Source organism: Alligator sinensis, unplaced genomic scaffold (assembly GCF_000455745.1).
Source record: "Alligator sinensis unplaced genomic scaffold, ASM45574v1 scaffold74_2, whole genome shotgun sequence".
NCBI classification, from domain to species: domain Eukaryota; kingdom Metazoa; phylum Chordata; order Crocodylia; family Alligatoridae; genus Alligator; species Alligator sinensis.
Genome location: NW_005841931.1, coordinates 932,042 through 953,566, shown reverse-complemented (window position 1 = coordinate 953,566; position 21,525 = coordinate 932,042). Strand labels below are relative to the sequence as shown.

Here is a 21,525-nt window from a genome sequence, read left to right as displayed (position 1 = left end):
ATTAAAGAGTATCGGTCCAAGGACCGAGCCCTGCGGGACCCCACTGCCCACACCCTTCCAGGTCGAAACTGACCCATCCACCACGACTCTCTGGGTGCGACCCTCCAGCCAATTCGCCACCCACCGGACTGTGTATTCATCCAAGTCACAGCCTCTTAACTTGTTCACCAGTATGGGGTGGGATACCGTATCGAAGGCCTTCCTGAAGTCTAAGTATACAACATCCACCCCTCCTCCTGTGTCCAGGCGTTTCGTAACCTGGTCATAAAAAGAGACTAGATTAGTCAGGCATGATCTGCCTGCTACGAACCCGTGCTGGTTTCCCCTCAGCATAGTTTGTCCTGCTGGACTATCGCAAATGTGAGCCTTGATAATTTTTTCAAAGATTTTGCCAAGGATGGAGGTGCGACTGACTGGCCTATAGTTGCCCGGGTTCTCCTTCCTCCCCTTCTTGAGTTCTGGTGAGTTGTTGTGGGAGACGGAGAAACTGTTAGAGACCTAGCTGGAGAATTTAAATTGGGTATTATGCCAGAAGGGACGAAGACATATGACTTAGCTGGAAGGCCAAATCAAGATCCATACCACAGAAACCTGGAGGATGAGAAAGATATGGCAAAATTGCAAAATCCAGCCTTATTATAAAACATGCTCCAGAATGGTAAACTGCCCGTGGGAGATTCCTTGCAGATAAGGAATTTGGCTAGATCATACATAAGTATCAGGGGTGTGCGAAACAGGTTGCATTCGATATGGATTTGTCCCAAATTGGGGGACAGTGATTTGATTCGTTGATTCAGATCACTGTCCTGATTCAATTTTACTGAGTCTGAATCTGAAGATTCGATGCTGATTCAGAGATTCAGCCATTCAGCCATAGATGCAGCTTTAAATGTTTTTTCTACATACCTCGAGGTACTAGGTGTGGCTTGTGAACAGAGATGCTGAGGCAGATGGAGCATTCCACAGGAGCGCAGGGGGCTCCCCCCGCGTGCTCGGCGGTGGACCCGGAAGTGAACCTGAAATGTTTCTGGTCCACTTTCAGGTCCAGTGCTGAGAGCGTGGAGGGCCCCCTGGCTCGGTGATCAGCCGTGGGGAGACCCCGGGTGCCCCCTCAGATCCAGGAAGCACCAGTCACTGAGCCGGAGGGGGAAAGTCCCGCATGCTCTGCGGCGGGACCCAAAGTGCTTCTGGTCCACTTCCAGGTCTGCCGCTGAGCGCGCTGGGAACCCCCCTGTGCTCCTGTGGAACACTCCATCTGCCCCACCATCTCAACATTCACGAGCCGTCTGGTACCTTGAGGTATGCAGAAAAAACATTTAAAGCTGTGTTTATGTCCGAATCATCAAATCTGAATTGGGCTGAATCGAATCAGCGACTGAAGCTTTGCACAGCCCTAATAAGTATGCACAACTTTACTTAATACTCAAAAAAGAGTATTAAGAAATTTACTTGTTGGTGAAATGTTAGGTATTAAGGCAGTGGTCCCCAATTCATGGCTTATGGAAAAAACACTACCCCTAGGACGCTCTAGCATTTCCCATAGCCAAAGAAAATTAAACTGTTCCAACCACGGAAGAGCCCAATAGGACTTTGCCTTTGGTGTACTGCTTGTTTAATAATGACAACTGAGAGCTCGTGCAGGTTATAGACCACTGGGGCAATGGAATATCAAGACTATTAAACATCGGTATGATTAAACAAGGATCTTGCAGCTGTACAGCTTTATAGCATACTTTTCTTCAGTACCATAAGCTAAGCACAATAAAACAGTTAGGTGTTCAGTGGGAGATTTCTCAGGAAAATTTAGCTGTAGTTAGAAAATGGCACCAATTATCAAGCAGGTAGCACATTTCTCTCCAAGTTAATACTGGACTGGCAATGTGGTAGGAGTACAATACAGCAGAAAGGTACTTCTTACATTTCATCTGAGGAAAGGTCCTAACCATCTGTAGTTATAAAAATGTGAAGTCACTTTTGTAAAAGGAAAGATGTTAAATTCCAACTGGGTAACTATATTTGCCTGCCAAATATTACCCTCTAGTTGTCTCTAGTAACCTTCAATTTGTCCTAAATGATTGATATGTACAGTCAAGGGTACTACCTTTTGCTCACAGGCAAAATAATGAAAAGCGATATGTGTTCTAGTCACATTTTTCTTAGAGACACAATATCAAATTCAAATCTGTTATCAGACTCTAAATGCAAGAAGGTAGATAGATACCTTTTCTCAGTGTGCAATTTGTTCATGAAGTACCATTCACCTTTAGTGGACCTGGGGAGATCCTGGATTCTACAAAGGCTTTATTTAATAGTGTAATTAGGCTGTGAAAAAAAAGTTAAATGCTATAAAGTTCCAGCTAAAGAAAGCTTCTTTAATTTGTATTTCTTCCCTTTTCTTTCATGCCTCAGCTACCAGTTACCAAATACAATGTAGAAAACCCCCTCTTTCTTTATCACCTATATAGATGCTCATGGTTTCACCATTTTATTTTCAGTGTGGTGGTTTTGTTGAGTTGAGTTCTAAAGGGCTAATCCAATAAAAGACTTAGGTATCTACAAGTCAGTTATCACAATACAAACTTGTAAGAACCTGGCCTTCAGTTTACACATTGGAATCCAGACCCCAGAGTCAGATGTCTAGGGAAGGGCGCAGGAAGATAGGAGGTTTCAAAATTTTTGATCAAAAACAGTCCATGTACTTGAAGGGGAGCTGTAGAGTTAACTAAATTCTAAGCACAGTTGTGTGAAATCCTACCCCTCTCCAGAGTGAAATCCTATTCCTCTCTAGACTCAGGGTCTGCAGTAAGGTACCTTCAACCCCTTGGTTTCCAGATTCCAGAATTCTCTCTTGAATGTAGGTTCTCATAGCTGTTCTTTCAGAGTTCTGAGCAGGGCTGACAGTTTAAAAAACAAACAAGCAAAACAAAAACCATACCTAGCTGAAGATGATGGTGACTGTCTTCAACTTAATAATGAACCCTAGGGCTTAGAGTTCTCATCAAGGGAGTGAGAGTCCCAGGTTCAGTGCCTGCTTCAGCCTGAGGAATTTCAAACCTTTGTCTCCCAGGAGAGTTCCCCAGACCAGAGGTTCCAACCACAGAGCCATGGCCCGGTACTGGGCTGTGGCAGGTTGGCTATGGGGTTGTGGCATGAGTCCCCTGCTCAGGGCCCCGTTTGTCTGCCTGGGTGAGCAGCTTCCAGGGTCACAACTGAGCTTCCGGGGTTAAAGCCAGGTGGTGGGGGAGCCCTGGGAGGGAGGCAGCCAGCTCTGCGTGCCCTGGTTCACTCCCACCAGGCCACAGTAAAAAAAAAAAAAAAAAAAAAAAAAGGTTGGGAACTACTGCCCTAGACAGCATTCTGCAGGCTAGGCTGGGGCAATTAACTGCTCACCCTTCTTTTTGAAACTAGTACATTCCTTGCTATACAGTGTCAGTCATGCAGCAAGAAAGGGCAAGCAAGAAAGCACAACTCAGCAGCCTAGTAACATGGGCACTTATGGGGAATAGGAGCGGGAGAAGCCTGGGTTCTGATCCCTGTTCCTAGAACCTTTTGTTTACCTTTTTTCTGGCCCTTCAATCTTGTGCAATGGTACAGTTTCAGAACAAAAAGAATGTGAGATTTGCTGGACCAGAAAAGTTGCAAGCAGGAGGGAGCATGACTAACTTAATTATTAGGCAACTCAGATGAGAGGAGACCTGACTTACAATCACTTCTCCAAGGACTGTTTTACAATCAATCACCGGATAATAGACGAATAATCCCAGTAGCCAGGATATGAGCCCAAGTCTCCTTTTTTCCAGGTAAGTATCCAAATAGGAATATTCATGTTCCTTACTGGTCCCTCTCTTTGGTCCAGTTACTCCCGAATGCTTTTCTGTGCGGCAGCAGAGCTTCAACTGAAGGTTTAAAAAGTCTCCATGCTCCTGGAAGGAGGTAGGGATGGGGTGTCAAACTCCTTTGGCTCCAAGAGTCAGATCAGTAACATGGAACAGGTCCATGGGCCAGATAGAGTGCAGGACTGACTCCACAGGCTGGATTGGGGCCCCCAGGTTCAACCTCCACCCAATCCCATGCTGGATCCAGTGCCTGCTCTGGGACAAGCTGTGTGCAGTGCTGTTCCAGCTGGTCTGGGGCAGGCACCAAGTTCAGACCGGGTCCCACACTAGCTGGAGTGAGAACTGAATCCAACCTGCAGTAAATTACTTTGTAGGACAATTAATTTCATTAAATTAACCCTCATAACTAAAAATGTAGGTATAGACAAATGTATACTTGAAGCAGTTTCAAAAAGAAGAGAGGGACATGCTACTACTCAAGATCTCACAGCCTGTAACTGTTACATGTACATGACCTTGTAAGCAGGGCTGGGCAACAATTTGGTCTGGAGGGCCACTTAATGAGTTTTGGTGAGCTGCTGAGGCCTGCACACAAAATTAATGGTGTTTACCAACAGCTATACATAACATTTTATAATATAAAGGATCCTTCATGTCATTTCCACACTTAATCAAAATAACAACACTTATAAACATGCTAATGAATATGATACAGGTCTACCCAAAACTTGTCCGCAGGCTGTATACAAATCAATTGGTGGGCCAGATATGACCCATGGGCCATATTTCGCCCACCTCTGCCCTGTAGTGATACAAGTGCAACTAAATCACCCCAACTTTTAACCCTGCTTCATAATAGGGATCAGCTGCTGTGATTTAGCTGCACTTGCATTGCTACAAGGCCATGAATATGTAATAAAAGAGTCAAGTTTCAAAGTAGCAGCTTGCTCCCCCCACAACTTGTGAAGCTGCTACAAGTGCATGTTTATCTATACCTTATTCTACTTTGCTAACAAATGAATCTGAATGTAAATTTTAAAATTTGTTGAAAAAAAAGTTATTGGTTTTGTTTACAAAATGATTAGATATGTATATCAGTGACAATCTTACACTTGTACAATGATTAGAGTGCAATAATAGCTTAAATGAATCATATCTGGGCAACATATTAGACAGCATATAAAAATAGGCAAAGGATTAGACTAGCATCCAAAAAAAATAATCAGGAAATAATCTTGTCAGTCTATAATCTCATTCCAAATCTTCCTCCACTGTAACCCATCACAATGCATAATAAATATCTCGATAAGAGTAATCAAGAAGTCTTGCATTTGAAAAGTCTTAATCATTAAAAAAAGAAATGTTTGTTACGACTTGGACACATTAAACACTAGAGTAGGTGTCCTGCCACAACAAACAGGCCAAAGAAAAAACAACAGAGGAACATAAAAAGTTTTAATTCTTGGCTAAACAATAATCTTAATGCAAGTGCAACAAAGGGAAGGGTAACACAGATGTTAAACACTGCTGGAGGCAGGAGCAAATGAGGACAGAGTGATTTTTGGCATTGCTATCCAAAGACTGCATCATTTATTGAATTAAAAAAAAAAAAAAAAAAAAGGTGTCACCCAGGAACAAGTCTTGGCAGCGTTTTAAAGAACAAATAACTGGAAGGCCGAGGGAAGATGATAGCCATGCAGAGTCATTCTTAGCTAGCTTTTATTTTGGTTCTTATAACTTTGGAGTCTCCCAAGGGCTGCTGCAACCTGTGGCTCTACTCCCTGCCCCACAAACAACAGGGTGGGGAGGGAGAAAGGGAGGGGAACAGAGCTAACCATCAGTGAGCATGGTGTTGTACACCCTGTTTACCCAGAGCACTCCCCCACCAGAACTGGGAGGTGAGGGACCTGTGCCCTCCTGATTCTGGAGAAGAGAGGGGCACTGTGGGAGAGCTGAGGTAGAGTACATAGGAGAGAGCTCACTGACAGTCTTCCCCACTGTGCTTCTAAAAATAGTATTTGCTTTCTTCAGGGTTATTTTGAGAGTGCTTCCACCTTTTTCAGAACACCTTGAAGAACATCAAGAGCGCTGCACTTCAAGAGGGATGTAGATAACCTGGAAAGGGTTCAGAGGAGGGCCACCCGCCTGGTTAAAGGACTACATGAAAAACCCTACGAAACCGACTGAGGGACCTGAATCTCTTCAGCTTTCGTAACAGAAGGCTGAGAGGTGATCTTGTGGCCGCCTACAAGCTCATGGGGGGGAAATGGAGACAGCAGGAAATAGGGGATACAATGTTTACCAGGGCGCCCATCGGGGTAACTAGAAGCAATGGTCACAAATTGAAGGAGAGCAAATTCAGATTGGACACACCAGGAAAAAATTCTTTACAGTGAAGGTTGCCAAAATAGGGAATATGCTTCCAAAGGAGGTGGTGCTGTCCCCTTCCTTGGAGTTATTTAAGAGGAGATTGGACAAACACCTGGCTGGGGTCATCTGACCCCCTGGCTGGGGTCATCTGACCCCAGTGCTCTTTCCTGCCCAGGGCAGGGGGCCAGACTCGATGGTCTAATAGGTCCCTTCCGACCCTAAAAATCTATGAACATGTGTCCTCTTGCCCTTTGAAGCATTTCAAACATGAAATGCTTCAAACATTTTCTGTCCACACCCTATGAAAACTACTAGCCCCTGCCTTAAGTTTTGGCATTCTAGTTAATCCAATTTTGAATGTCAAATCTCCTCCCCACTATCTCCACCTAGGAAGCTAATTTAACCCCAAGGTCACACACACTAGCAAAACATGCGGTCATGCGAAACAAAGAAGATAGAATCCAATTAGGATCTGCAGGAAAATTTCTGTGTGTGTCCATAAAACAATTTGCACTATGGCATGAGTACTCTAAACTGAAAGGATATGAATAGTTATACACGGGGTAGCAAAGCAAAATTACACAGACACAAAAAACAGGGTAATGAGACAACTATATATCTTTCCCACATGTCAAAGGAGTTGGGACAACAGGCAGGCTAGCCCCAAACTGGCTCTGGTTACCCGCACAGGAATGATTGCCTGCTTACAGGCAGTGGCCTTTTCAGTACCCAGGGGACAGATGCCTTTCTCCTTGGCTCATATGCCCGAATCCTTGTTCCTGCTTGTTGGTTCCTGCCTGCTGACCCCTACTTCCCAACTTGGTGGCTCCTGACACCCTGGCTTGTGGTTCCAGTCTGGACACCTGCTTCTGGCTTTTGGCTCCTGGCTCTGTCTGCTCCTGATCCTCTGGCTTGTGACTATGTTGGGACCCTTGCTTCCAAACTTTGACTGCTCCTGACTCTTTAGTGTCAAGACCCGGGCTGATCACCCATGTCCTAGTCAACTCCTAACACCAGAAATATGGGTGGTGGGGAGTTACTGCAGATACTGCAGTAGGAAAGGACATATATCTACTTTTGATTTACATGCTGTGAGTCCACAGAAGCATCTGACAGACACCTACATCTACAAATTGCAGCCCTTCTACCAGTGATAGCCCCTCCAGTGACTGTTAAGGGTACTGGAGAGAGGAATGTCAAGCAGATTTTCAGGTCTTGTACCAGTAGCCAGCACTTTTTTTAATATTTGAAATTCAGCTTTAGCATAAATACTCAGATATACATCAGTGCAGGGAAAAAAGGTGGTTTTTTTTTCCTTTCTTGAATCTGCAGGTACAATGTTAGGTAAGATGACTTGCACCTTTGATTTCATTAACAACTTAAATGGCCAAGGCAGGTTTGTCATCAGCTGACAAATGGCACTTTCAGATTAACATATTAAAACTATACTTAGCGTGGATTCTTAAAATAACATCACATAGAATATATTTAATACAAGAATCATCTCATTGATGCCTCTCCTCCAAACTAACTGCACATACCATTTTCTTTCCCATTACATCTCTGTGATGACTAACGCAGTTGCTCTCATTGAAAGAATATTTTAACTTTTTAATTCAAATTTTGTAACTGGAATTAAGGAGAAATCTTTATTATGTGACCAGCTAGCTTTCTATGTAGTAGTGAGAACTGCTGAACTAGAAGACTTATGAAGCACTGATTCACAAGGGAGACCACCTCTGAATGGAGCGTTTGCACCTAGGCTTTTATTGGAAGCCTTCCATCCAAGTGATGGAACCAAGTTGGTTCCACACTGAAATGTCATGTTGAGGTAACATACCAACAGTTTTTTTAGTGCATGAAATATGTACCTCTCTGATTTATCTAGTTTCTTTAAATCTTCACTAATTCTATTGTGGTAGAGAGGTGACTAGGGAAAATTCAGAGATATTTCTACATTTTTTTGTAACAGCTGTACATTGAAAGTGATTTAACTCGCTTATGGTTAATACAGTAAAACCACTGTTAGACAGTAATGGTGAAATCTAGCAACGTAAGGACAACACCCTCAAATACTGGGAAGTTTGTGTTCTTGTACTAGTTGTTCTAGTATTGCATATCAAAACCATTAACAGATGTCTTAAGAGAAATTTACAGCCAGAAAAATTGTTTCTCTTCTCACATTTTTGTTGAAGAACCAAATTACACAGTAAATTAAATATGATCTTGGTAAATCCAAGGGAATGCATTCTCCTTTGGCTTTTGAAGTGTAACTTTTATATTCAATTAAAAAAATACATCTTCCTGCTCCACATTTCTTTTGCAAGAATGGAAAAAATGAGAACTTTGGTGGCCAAACAAATCCTGCTTACTTCCCATGGCTGTTAACCAAAGACTTTATAGTTTTGTGGATAAAGTTTCTGCTTTATATTTTCAAGTTAGAGTTCAATTTTGGTGGCAAACTTTCATTACACTATTTTATTCTGTTAGTGTCAAACCAATAACTGCATTTTAACTAATTTCTTTATCTATGAAACATTCTTTTATAACATTTAATTATTTAAAACATTCAATCAACTCTTTTTTTCTGAAGAAAGACTGTACTAGTCCAAAGAAGAACCTAAAGAGGAAGTGAACCAGCTAAGGCCCTTAGTAGATCTTACATTTTTTTCATTCTTATAAAAATTAGAAGACTTTTGTATGCTTGATGGAAATGAGGTTATACAGAAACCTTCTGCTAGCCAAAATAAGACTTCTAAATTTTCTATGGGTAGTAACCAATTCAACCAATTTTCATTACGTGTCCATCTAACCTTATCTTAGAAAGTTCCAGGGATAGAAATTCCACACTTCTCTACGCAGACTGTTTCAATTCTTGACCACATTCATAATTAGAAAGTACTTCCCAATTTTCAACCTAAATTTCCTCTGATGCAGTTTTGAGGACATTTCTCCTAATCCTGTCCCTTGCAGTCATAGAGAAAATGCTATCTCCATCCTCTTTATAATCACTCTTCAGGTATTGCCTTTTTAAAGCCATTCAACATATGCAACTTAAAAACAGAAACGTTACTTTAAAAAGTTAGACTGTCATTTGACTGCTTAATCTATTCACTAACTGTTATGTCATTAACTTAAACCATAAAATCATAGAAGTCATAGTTGATCTGTCAGTCTTCCCTTCTCAGAAGTCTTCACAGTCCCCAAATGTTTGGTCTTCTGCTTCCCTTTGCATCATGGGATCATCTTTCTCTCATTCCTTGTAATGTCCTCTCTTCATTGCTAAACTGAACCATTAGAGCTGCATAATCCAATATGTGGCTTTGGTCCTTGAGAATCTAATCCATGGTAAGAATGTGTATATGGGTTTTATTTGAGAGTGCTTCCTTAGCTTGGACCTGCAATATCTTTTTCTTTCAAACTGATCTTTGAGTCATCCCAAGGAGGAGGTAGAGTAATGATTCTCAAGCAGGGTGCTGTGAGATCCTTTTAAGGGTTACACAGACTGCCACACAGTATTAAGCGTGCAAACATGTACACATAATTCACAAGATAAACCCAGAGATGGGGATGGAGGAAAGTAGCTTTGACTATGTTTGCTCTGCTCTGGGGACTACTGCTCTCCTCAGCCTAAGTAACAGTCTAGGAATAGACAGATTTCCCTTTTATGTAACCGAGAACATCTGACTTGATTGGATAAAGTAAAAGAGAAAGATACATGACAGAGGTTGTGCCTTAACAATGAAACAATTAATTGTCAAACTACTTAATATCTCTTTCCTTAAGGCAGCTGACTGACATTTTCAGTAATTACATATTATTTAAAAAAAACAAAACCCTTTTATTTTTAAATATTTCAAAGTTTTGTTTAAATATTCTCAGTTGCTCTGGTTTTCAGATATTCTAGCCAAAATGAAGAAATAGTAAACTTGACATTTCATAGTCACATTTATCCACAGGATACATACCTGCAGGTGTGATCATCTCCTACACTTGCAATCACCTGACCTTCTTTAGGTGCAAATACCAAGTCATTAATGTAATCTGAGTGGCCATCAAAAATCTGTTAATAAGAAAGAGAGACTTATCCTGAAGTCGAAAGCACTTCTGATAAATACTAGTATTTGAGCGTTCCAGAAGTTTGTTACAGGAAAAGCAGGCAAATTTACAATGAAGCTGGCATTCTACATAGTTAGGAGGAAAGGTGTATAAATGTATAGAAACTGTTTCTAAAATTAATCTATATATTACTATTGTTCCAGTCTAATTTCTTGGTTTTAATATTTACTTTAGACTACTGAATATAATTTACCCATACAAGAAACTGATTCAGCAGCACAGCATCTTTGAACAAACAGTAGGTCCTTCCCCTACATGTGAATTTCTAGTCCACTGGCTTATTAGGCCTACTATTCATTTTTATCTGCCCTTGGATAGCGATATACTTTTACCAACTTGTTTGCATTTTCAGTACCTCTCATGCTATTTGATGAAAACCAACAGAATATGATAAATATCACATTTAAATGTTTCTGAGCTGTCTGGACAGAAGCACAAGTCTTCTGAAAAACTGACAAAGTTCTCAATTCAAGTATCCTATCTTTCATGGTTTTACTTCCATAATTTCTCCAATGTTTTGATGCAATGAATTGTCACACTTCTTCACACAAATGTATTCAAAGCAGAAGAATAACATCTTCAAATCTAAATGTTCACAAAGAAGCAATTCTTACGTGCTTGTGAACAATCAGACAGATTTCACCCTCTGCTTCTTGATCTGAGCTCAGCCTTGATCTTGTATTTAGGACTATTCAGGTTGCCGAAGTAACACAAAGTTTCTCTGAACCAGTTTTTGATATTGTTCTTATATGCTTCCAATTCTGTGTTGATAGTTGGAGCAAGTTGTTTTTTCCACTGAGGCTGTCAGACTTTTCTGTCAAATCCTTCCCAAAGTGCTAAATGCAATTGTTTACTATTAAACACAAAATGTTTAGTAATTAGCCAGACTATAACCACAGACAAAACATGCAATTGGTTTTGCATGTTTTGTGCCTCTCTGGAGAGAGTCCTTTGTTACATAAAACATATGTTGTTATGTTGGATCAATCAAAATTCCACCATATGTTCACTATAAATTTCAACATCTAGTTGTCAGCCTAGTTTCCTTGAACTTTCATCTCTGTGTGACTGGAAAATTAAGGTATCAAGCATGCCTTGTTTTACTGGGCTGGCTAACACTGGCCAGTCCAGAACAAGTTTTGATATTCCACAGTGCACTTTAGGGCTGAATTGTTTATTACTTCTTTCTCAATAAAATGTAATAGAATGATATATATCCTTATATCAAAGGCTTAAAACGACTATACATTAGGAAACTGTGATTATATTAATTTTATTGGTTGGTATTTTTCAGCAACTTTGACACATTCATATTTTATCTTTCATATGTAGAATCATTGATATATTAAGCAGAAATATTGTATTTACTTTAGCATAAAATAATCCCGAATATAAAATCATCTCCTCAATAATTAGATTCTACATATGGAACATTTACAAATTAGTTATAATTTTCCAGGTCTAGAACCTAATTATTGGAGGCTTGCCTTGAATTTGTTCACCTCTCACTGTGTTTTCCCTGCTGTAACATCTGGGGGAGTCAGGTTGCCCTGTCACTGTAGTCTGAATTTCTATTTTTATGCATTAACATTGTGCGTGTGTTAGTTTTATTTTAAATAATAGTAGTGTTGAACTGATAAACCTTTATTTCTGCATTTCATAAATGGCTCAATGAATTGACAAACCTTTATTTCTGTATTTCATTAATAGCTAAACTCAATTTTGTATTTGCCTTTTTGCTTGACATGAGTGAATGAACTTTGCATGGCCCTGCATATGAAAAGGAGTTATGTGAAAGGGTGAATGGTAAGAGAATGGGAATATTTAACTGTTTGTGTAAGCAACAAGGCGCCAGCATGTAAATTACCAGTCAGTGAACTAATTAATGGATGGATGAAGAATCTGCTTGAGACCTGGCGCACACACAAGATGATGAGGGAAAGGAATGCTGCATGTCCTTGCAGCCCACCTGGCAGAATACTTCAAGGCTGAGATACCAACTTTTACGACCAACACGACCGAGTTGAGATAATCAGAAGATGGATGAGAAACTTCGAAAACAGAGACTGAGCATGAAAAACCCCCAAAATGCTGAACAAAGACTGGCAACTCCTATAAAGAAGGATCTGAGTAATGCCAGGTTGGGTGAACCATCTTGATTGCTGCTGCTTTCTTCGGAGCACAGGCGCATCTGTTCACCCTGCTCCAGCTTCAATCTTCATCCCCACCTCAATAGGCCTGGGCTGGCCACCCAGTGCTAATACTGAGCAACTGCTGCTGGTAACTATAACTGCTAGATGGAGTGGTTGTTTTGTGTATGTGCGTTTATGTATGACGATGTGCATAGTGATATGTGTATGTTTGTATGAGTGGTGTGCTTAAGATCATGTATCCACCTCTCATAAATCAATAAACGCGGCATTTTGCTTTATCCCCCCTTTTCAGCTTCAAGATTTGATTTTAAAAAATTGTGATTTTTTTCCCCCGCCCCAACACCTCAGGATAATAGTAGACCGTAGTATGAACATGAGTCATCAACGCAATGCTGTAGCCAGCAGGGCAAACAATACTCTGGCAAGCATCAACTGATCCATCTCAAGCAAAACCAAGGAAGTGATTCTTCTGCTTTACTCAACATTGGTGAAACTGCAGCTGGAGTACTGCGCCAAGTTCTGGGTGCTGCACTTCAACAGGGGTGTGCAAAAGCTCAAGAGAGTCCAGGGAAGGGCTACCCATATGATCAGAGACTTGCAAGGCAAGCCATATGAGGAAAGGCTGAGGGACTCGGGTCTCTTCAGCCTAAAAAAGAGAAGGCTGAGAGGGGACTTGGTAGCAGCTTACTGCTATATTAGGGGAATACATCAAGGGCTCAGCCAACAACCATTCACCAGGGCACCCTTGGGGAAAATCAAGAGTAATGGCCACAAAACTCCTGGAAGACTGTTTCAGGCTTAACACTAGGAAACTTCTTCACAGTTAAAGTGTCCAGACTGTGGAATAAACTCCCTCCAGAGGTGGTGCAATCACCTACCCTGGAAATCTTCAAGAGGAGACTAGACAGTCACCTTGCTGGGGTCACCTGACCCCAGTTCTGTTCTGCCTAGGGCAGAGGGGCTGAACCCAATGATCGTGTGAGGTCCCTTTTGGCACCTTACAATCTATGAATTAGCCCCCACGTATGACAGAAACTAGTTGGTCTTGTCATGAGTCCTGGGATCCTCCAAAAATGTATATACAGATTCAGGCACAGGGCAATGTGGTTCAGTTCCACCTCATGGAGGATAGGGTCACTCTAATCATATGTGGCAGGCTGTGGGAGAGGGGTGAACTGTTTGGGGCCCCGTTTAGTGATGCTTGCCAGACATTTAAGACTGGTGAAGAAAGAGGCATTATTGGAAATGGAAAAGACAGGTGCAGCTCAGCTTACCTGATGGAAGCCTACCACAAAGATTAGTGCAGCCTGTCTGAATAATATATACGATAGTGCCTATTGCACTCAGCCCCCCTCAGCGCTGACTCTCTTTCAAGTCATAGTGAGCTACTACATTGAATATATTTTGATTTCCTCTTCAGTCCCACATCTGAGCTGCCCATCACTAAACGGGGACACAAACAGTTCACCCCCCTACCACATACAATTATTGTGTCCCTGCCCTCCATGAAGAGGAGCTGGACCAGGTTATTCTGCCCTTGAATCTGCATATACATTTTTGGAGGATTCCAGGACTTGTAACAAGAACACCTGGTTCCACTCATGAGTGGTGGGGAGGCACTAATTAGCACATGGATCCTTTGTTGGGCAGGGTGGTGTCTGGAATACACACAAATACTGAGCAATGCTGAGCTATGGATCACCATGGTTTGAAAATGCTGCTGACTCTGCTGGGGCCCAGCTGAAGGACCTACATGGTAGATCATGAGCCTTTCGGCTTTAGACTAATATCCTGTACAAGTACCTGGCAGGGGCAATACTATGTCATGATCAACACCATGGTGGAAGTAGTATTGGTTTATGCGATTTTGCTGTACCTGGAAGGAAGAAGCCCTTCTCCCTAACCTTGAATGGCTTTGTGGACTTGAGGGTGAAGACTTGTCCATTGCACTGTGGGCAGGCAACCCTACGAGAGTCTGCTCCCAATGGGAGGATCTCAGCTACACACTTTATTTTATGGAATGTGGGATTTCTCTCTAGCTTGGCTCCTTTCGTCTTTTGGCTAAGGGCAAGTAAGACTTGGGGCCATCTGAATCCCAAAACTTCTGGGCTTGCACATAAGATGCCTGCCATCACTCTGGGAGTATCTAAAGGCCTAGGCTGAAGAGTCTGGGAGGTAAGATACTTGCCAGCGGTAATACCACATGGACCTGAATAACTGAGCTCTGCTCAGTGGGTGGAATTTGGAACTGATTTGATTAATTTGGCTGGAGAAATGAAATTAAAAACAAAAACAAAACAATAAAACCCCAGCAGTAGGCTCCCATCAGTATGTTTGCCCATTATGGGCCATGTGTTCTATAGTCATGCTCAGTGTTAGCTGTATTTGATCAACTCCATAGTTTATTTCCATTACTGAGCACACACTGCTTTTGGCAGCAGTTTAAATACATTTTCTATGATTAACAAGGTTAACAACATCTAATTCAATCCTAATTAATTAATTTTTTCTTACCTTATATTCATTCTTCTCCTGGAGGTCTGAAGTGAACAGCCTTAACTTCCCATCAGCAGCTGCAGTACAAAACCTACAAGGATTAGATAAACAGAAAAACCCTTTAATTATTTTGCATCACTGAGTTAGGATGGAAATCTGGTAAGTGGCCAACAAGCTTACATTGCACTTCATGTTTTTAGAAGAACAAATTCATATTATTATGCCTACATGTGCATGTGTGCCCGCACACCCACCCACCCACCACTTATCACTACCTTTTGGCAATAACAGCCTTTAGAGTGATAAAACAAATTAATTGTTTTTTTGAATACAGGTCAATCAGAAGAGAGTTTAATTGCAACCCCCTCCTAAATATTTTGGACACACAAGTACATTTCAAAGAATCTTAAGAAAGTAGGGCTGGAAGGGACCCTCGGTAGGGGCAGGGGGGGCATGTAGTCCAGTCCCCTGCTCAAGGCAAGATCATACCTGACTAAACCATCCAGGCCAAGTGTCTGTCTAACCTATTCTTGAAAAGTTCCTTGGATAGAGATTCCACAACTTGTGGACAGCCTGTTTTAATGTTTAAAAACCCTCATAGTGAGAAAATTCTTCCTAACCTACAACCCAAATTTCCTTTCATGCAGCTTGAGGTCACTGTGCCTAGTCCTACCTACCATGGCCACAGAGAAGAGCTTCATCACAGTAATGCCAACGGTCACAAAAACATTGCAAGACTTGTGATTTCTAAGTCAAAATAACTGACTCATGATCTCCCCATCGAACCCTAAAGTCTCCAGATTTTCCCAGCTGGTAAATCTGTGGCGAGGAAGGGGCAGGGGAGAGGGAAGGGGCAGAGGCAGATCAAGGACCCCATGGTAAGGGTGGGATTGGGGCAGGAGCAGAGGCTGGGATGAATGGGGTTCTGCGGCCAGGGCAGGTTGTCCAGAGGCGTGGGGGTGGGAGTGGAGCAGAAGGTGCAGCTCCCTGCAGCTGCACACACCTCTGGGGGAGGCGTCTGCACCCCCAGGGCAGAGGCAGGCTGCCCGCCACAGGCTCGGAGCTCTGCGCCCTGCTGTCCTTGTCTGGGGAGTTCAGCCGTGTGATGCTGTCACTGCCTGCCGGGAGGGCAGGGGATGCAAGGAGTGCTAGCCGCATAGCGCGTCCCCTGCCCGCCTGATGGCAGGAAGCACACTGGCATCGCACAGCTGAGCTCTCGGGGCAAAGGCAGCAGGAAGCACGTGCTCCCCATTCCTCCCCTGGGAAGTGTGTGCAGCTGCAGGGAGCCATCCCCCTCTCCTCCCCATTGCTCTGGATGACCTGCCCCACCCCTGGGGCCCCAATCACCCCAGCCCCTCCTCCTGTCCCACTCCCTCCCATGCCATGGAGGCCTTGATCTTTCCCCCCTACCCCTCCTCTTACCAGCTCGGTGCCGTCTCTCTCTGTGTGTCTGCCGCTTCCTGCCAAGCCATAGCCCCCCCAGCCCTACTGCTGCCCCGTACTCCTCAGTACCCTGCACTGGTGACACGTAGGGGGTGCATGTATATCCCGAGATTGGCGGTGCCACCCCTGAAAGAAGCGCTGCCACTGCTGGTGGTGCCTGTGGGCGGTCACCGCTCACCACCACCCTCCAGCCTCTGATGGCATCTGTGGGTAGTCACCGACCGCTGGTCAGCGCTCGACACCTCCCTCCTCAATACTGTTGTGGCTACCTGCAGGAGCTCCCCCCTTGCCACCACCACGCCTCTGCCTGCTGGTGGTTACCGTGCCCTCCTCCCCCCCAGCCTCATTCATGGTACCCCTCATCCTGCCAGGGTGTGCGGGGACCCTCCCTCTCTGGGCTGCAAACCCCATACACCCCTATAGACCCCATACTTCAAAAACAGCATCTCATGATTTACATGACAAATCTCTTGATTTTTAAAGAGTTTGCCCTGTGATTTTTGACATGGTGGGGTTGGCAATACTGCTATCACCCTTCTTGTACATGCAGACTGTTATCAAACCCCCCTCCCTCAGTCATCTTTTCTCCATAAAAAGTTGTAGTTCTTTCAGCCTTTCTTCAAGTCATGTTGTTCTTGTACTCAAGTGCTTTTAAAAATACCTTATCTGGGGAGGTAAAGAATTGAGTCTGGTTTCTGGACTCCATGCTATGGCATCAACTCTGATCCCATGATGAAATGTTCTTAGCATCTTATATTGTATTCCTTCCACTTCTGCAGCCTCCTCCTAAATAAAGTAGCACAATAAGTTTATCAAGAAAATGGTCCTGAAGACTATTAGTAAGACAAAAACCTTTTAATTCTAGATCAGTCTCCACTAGTAGTGACCAAAAATAATTACTCGGTTGCCTTTTAGACTGTCAACTCATTATGAAAGAGTCCATGCCCTCTTTGTAGGTCTGTACAGCGACAAATCACAGAACACAAATAATAATATTGAGTGACCTATGACATGTAAAGTGAGGTGCTGATATTCAGTTTCTACTGAACAAGCGTATACATCACAAATCTAAGATTACAATTTACATCTTTGTTAGTCTTGGAAACAAGGTTAAAAATGTGTGTATGCAGGGAGACTAAGCCTGTCATCGTTTCAGATCATGACTTCATAGGTTTAGTTAAGATGCAATGCATTGGAGCTTTTGTGGGGGGTGGGGAAGAAGTTTCACATGCATACAAGTATTAGCCATCTTTTGACAAGAACCAAGAAAAGAAAAAGAAAAAAGCAGCACACAGTCAACAAGATACAGATAGCTTCTTTCAAGTTAAGTCTGTAGTAATGAATGTTTCCAGCATGCATGGACTATCTACTCCAAACAAAAAAAAAGAAAAAAAGGTAGAGGCTACACTGGTAGTAGAGGCATCAAAGATGACCACAAGAACTTATAAAAAGCTTATTACCAAGTTGTTTCATCTACTGGAAGGAATAGAAAAAAAAAGTTCTATGAACATGTCCCTGCTATATTGCTATTGTAAATGCTGTTGGATCACTGGATGCATAAATAACGTTCTTTTATACACAGATAGATTCAGGTAAGAATTTCAGAAACTAGATCCAGTTTCTAGAACACTCCCCTCTAGGTTTCCAAACATGTTCACTGAAAAGAAATGCTTTGTATTGTTGAAGTTAAGCACCGTTTTAAAAATAATTTACATTGACTCTTGATGCTTATATGCTCACAAGACAGCATTTTGTTTTTACCTAACAATTGGCCAACACAAATTATGCAAAGACTACCACCTATATGTATACTGAATAGGTGCATAATTTAACTGTATAACATAATGCCAGTTCTAATTTTTTTGCCTACTGATTACGTAACAAATAAAGATTATGCATAGGATCTCTTCTGCACTGCTGTCTCCGTTTTACCATAACTACATTCTGTTTACCTATATAATTTGTAAAGTGAAGCAAAAGCCTCAACTTGAAGGTTTTGTAAGCAGCCCTGAACTGACTAGGTCCTGTCAATTTCAAGGTTGGGGGAGGCATAAAGGAGGTACAGAAAGTTAAACGCCAGGCAATAGCAGCAGGTCCGGCTTCAGCCTCCAGCTGCAGTCAGGTTTAAGACTGGAGTTGCAGCACTGTGCCTGCTGCTCCACATTCTCTCTTCCCTGTGCTCCACCTGCTGTGTCCCCCTTTCCTAGTGCTCTCCCTTCATTGCATGCCCCTTCCCTGTGCCCCTTGTGCTCTGTACTCCACTTGCCCTGCACCCTAAGTGTCCCTTTCCCCACACTCCCCTTGCTCCATGTGTTCCTGCCCTGTGCTACCTGCTGTATCTGCATGCCCTTTCCCCTGCGCTTCCCCTTGCATGGAGTGGCCCCTTCCACACCTCATCCCCCATGTCCCTTTCCCCACACTCCCCTTGCTCTATGCATCCCTTCACCCATACTCCCCGCTGCAACCCCTTCCTCTGTGTCCCTTCCCTGTATTCCTACAAACCCTTGCCCTGTGCTCTCCTCATACCATACATCCATTCACCCATGCTGCCCGGCCACCCGTTCTCATGAGCTCCCCCACACTGTGCTTCCCCCCCACCGTGTTCCCCTCTGCACTGTGCTCCCTGCATACCGTTTCTCCATGCTCTGTGTGCACCTTTCTCCATGCATCCCCCCCTCCCATGTCCCCTCACACCGTATGCCCCTTCCCTGAACACCTCCTACCTGCCACACAAGCTACCATGGCTGCATCTTGAACAGGAGCAGCTGTTTGCCTGGCCCAAACTCTGTTCCAAGCAAGAGGTTTCCACCCCCCCCCCCGAATGGGGAAAAAGCCTCATCTTATATTTGAGGAAATATGGCAAGTAATTATTAATTTCTGGTATCACAGCCATTGGCTGGAAGTCAGTCCATAAGTAATAGATTCATACAGATTGGGATTTAGTGCTCTGGGAAGAAGAGTTGAATCAGATATGATAAATTATGGCACTTTGTAAACACACACAGCACATCTCCAGTTCACCAGGCACAGTCCAAACTAACAGCTGCACAACTCCCCAGGTAGCAATTACCTACATTCCAAAAGACATAGAAACTGAACTTTCTTTCCAAGAGAAAAGATCTATTATTTTTGTGTCTTATTCAGTGATCAAAAAGAAGCTATATTAGCAGAATCAAACCACACAGTAATATACATAATTTTCATTGAAGTGAATTTCTATGAACATACATGCCTGAAGAACAATTATGCTGGAATCTAAAAACAAAATGGGCCCAACTCAAAGTGCTTTTATAAAGGAAAAAAAAATGCTGTGGCTCCAATGCACTCCTTAACCATTCCTTTTAAAGATGAATTAACCCCCCAAACTGCAAATATTCAGTTAAAAAAAATAGAAAAAACCCACTCACTTGAAACCTGCAAGTCCCAACAACGACATAATTGTTGCCACCATATGCAATTAGGGAACATGCCTCTCCACTATCAAACGGACTGAACTCCACCACGTGCACGTAATCCTCACAGTCCACAGCATAGGCAGCGCTCCTAACAGAGTCTTGCTTCATTTCAGTGGTAAGATGGAGGTGGCATAGAAGCAACAACTGTTACAGGAGGAGGAGATTTAAACAAACAAACCGCACGTGCGCATGCACACACACACTCCCACCCCCAGACAAAGCTTCTTGGGGTAAGGGTAATATCTTTTATTAAACAAATTAGACAGTTACAAAAAAAAGTCTTTATTTGCAAGCTTCTGGGCCCAAACGTTCTTCATTGGGCAAAGATGAATTGAAAGACCGTAAAATTTCTCTGAGGTAGAAATAAAACCTTGTATTACATGGGGGAGGTAAAGGGCTGTATGGTTCTCCTGGGTAGGAAATTTTATTTGTAAAAGAGCTGTTCTTTAACATGGCTACAACAAATATTCCCAGACAAAAAAACCCGCCCAAACAAACCACATGCTTGAGAAGAAAACACCTGGGACATGATCCTACCAACAGCATTGGGGCATGAGAAGTCAGACACAGACATTTTCTGACTGTGGGGCCCTGCCTGCTCCATAGGGGCTTTGGCATCACAGAGTTAACACACAGCAGCAAAGCTGGAAGGGGCTTCAGGACATCCCCATATGCAGCAGGGGACCAGCCCGAAAGCACCAGGAAGGGGCCCAGATGAGCCCCAGGCAGAGGAAGCAGCTCCTGCCCCTCGTCCCAAGGTGTTTCAGGAAGGCTGGGGGAGCGCAGCCTTGCCTCAGCCTCCCCTCCACGGGATAACAGGGCAGGGCAGGGCCCCCCCGCACACAGGGGAAGGGTGGCACTACTCTCCCCACCCCGCAGCTGTTAACCACCCCCCAACACCCACACCTCCCCCCACCCCGACCTCACCTTACCTATAGATCTCCCGCGAACCTGTTCGTAAAGTAGCGCTTCCGGCCCCAGCACCTCGCACTTCCGGGCCAAAGGCTGCGGTGCTCTGATTGGTCGGCTGCTCAACCCGCCGGGGGCTCCCGTGCGTTGGCGCTTGGGGCCCGCTCATTGGCTGGACTGGAAGGCGGGGGGGCGGGGCAAGGACAAGGACACTCCGCCTCCGCCTCCGCCTCCGCCTCCGCCTCCTTCCCTCGCTACCCCTCCGCGCAGGTACTGGTGTCCGAGATCCTCCCTGCAGCCGGTCGCTCGGACCCGCCCGGACCTGGGGAAGGGGGATCCCGAGGACGCTGAAAGCCGTGAGCGCGAGTCTTGCCTGAGCAAAGCGGAGCGGAGGCGCCGGGAGCCCGGGGCTGCCTGGGCACTTGGGAGGCATGAGTGGCGCTGGGCAGCCGCCCGGCTGCAGGGCCCTGGGGCAGTTCCAGTAGCCACGCAGGTGCGGTAGCTCCGGGGCTTGACGGGCTCGGTCCGCCTGGGCGCCTGGATCTGCCTGTGCGCTCGGACCGTGCACCTGCATCCCTGCGTGGATCCCCCCGTGCACCCAGATCTGATCCCCAGCCTCGTGCCTGGACCTGTGCGTGCCCCTGGCTGGCAACAGAGTGACCGTGGGTCACCACGGTGTCGCACGCGGGGCCATGTTATCTGCCCTGCAGTGTTCCATTGTTTCATGGTTGTTACGGGCTGGAG

The 21,525-nt window shown here is 44.1% G+C and overlaps 2 protein-coding genes across 5 annotated transcripts in view; one reads left to right on the top strand and one right to left on the bottom strand.

Annotated features, from left to right (window-relative positions):
• Positions 1-20,877, bottom strand: part of NUP37 (nucleoporin 37) — a 48,382-nt gene extending 27,505 nt beyond the window's left edge. The window contains exons 1-5 of one of the 3 annotated variants that reach the window (XM_006019512.3): positions 20,805-20,877; positions 19,825-20,016; positions 17,079-17,203; positions 14,993-15,065; positions 10,175-10,269 (exon numbers count right to left, since the gene is read on the bottom strand). In XM_006019512.3, coding sequence (XP_006019574.1) covers positions 10,175-10,269; positions 14,993-15,065; positions 17,079-17,203; positions 19,825-19,980 — 449 coding nt within the window. In that variant the 5' untranslated portion in view covers positions 19,981-20,016; positions 20,805-20,877. Of the gene's footprint in view, positions 1-10,174; positions 10,270-14,992; positions 15,066-17,078; positions 17,204-19,824; positions 20,017-20,409; positions 20,674-20,804 lie in introns of those variants that run through there. The other 2 variants (XM_025198923.1, XM_006019511.3) reach the window with 2 other exon arrangements.
• A 154-nt stretch (positions 20,878-21,031) lies between these two features.
• PARPBP (PARP1 binding protein) overlaps positions 21,032-21,525 on the top strand; it is a 62,226-nt gene continuing 61,732 nt past the window's right edge. Inside the window, exon 1 of one of the 2 annotated variants that reach the window (XM_006019510.3) lies at positions 21,032-21,137. The gene's annotated coding sequence lies outside the window, so the exon portion shown is untranslated. Of the gene's footprint in view, positions 21,275-21,525 lie in introns of both variants that reach the window. The other variant, XM_006019509.3, reaches the window with a different exon arrangement.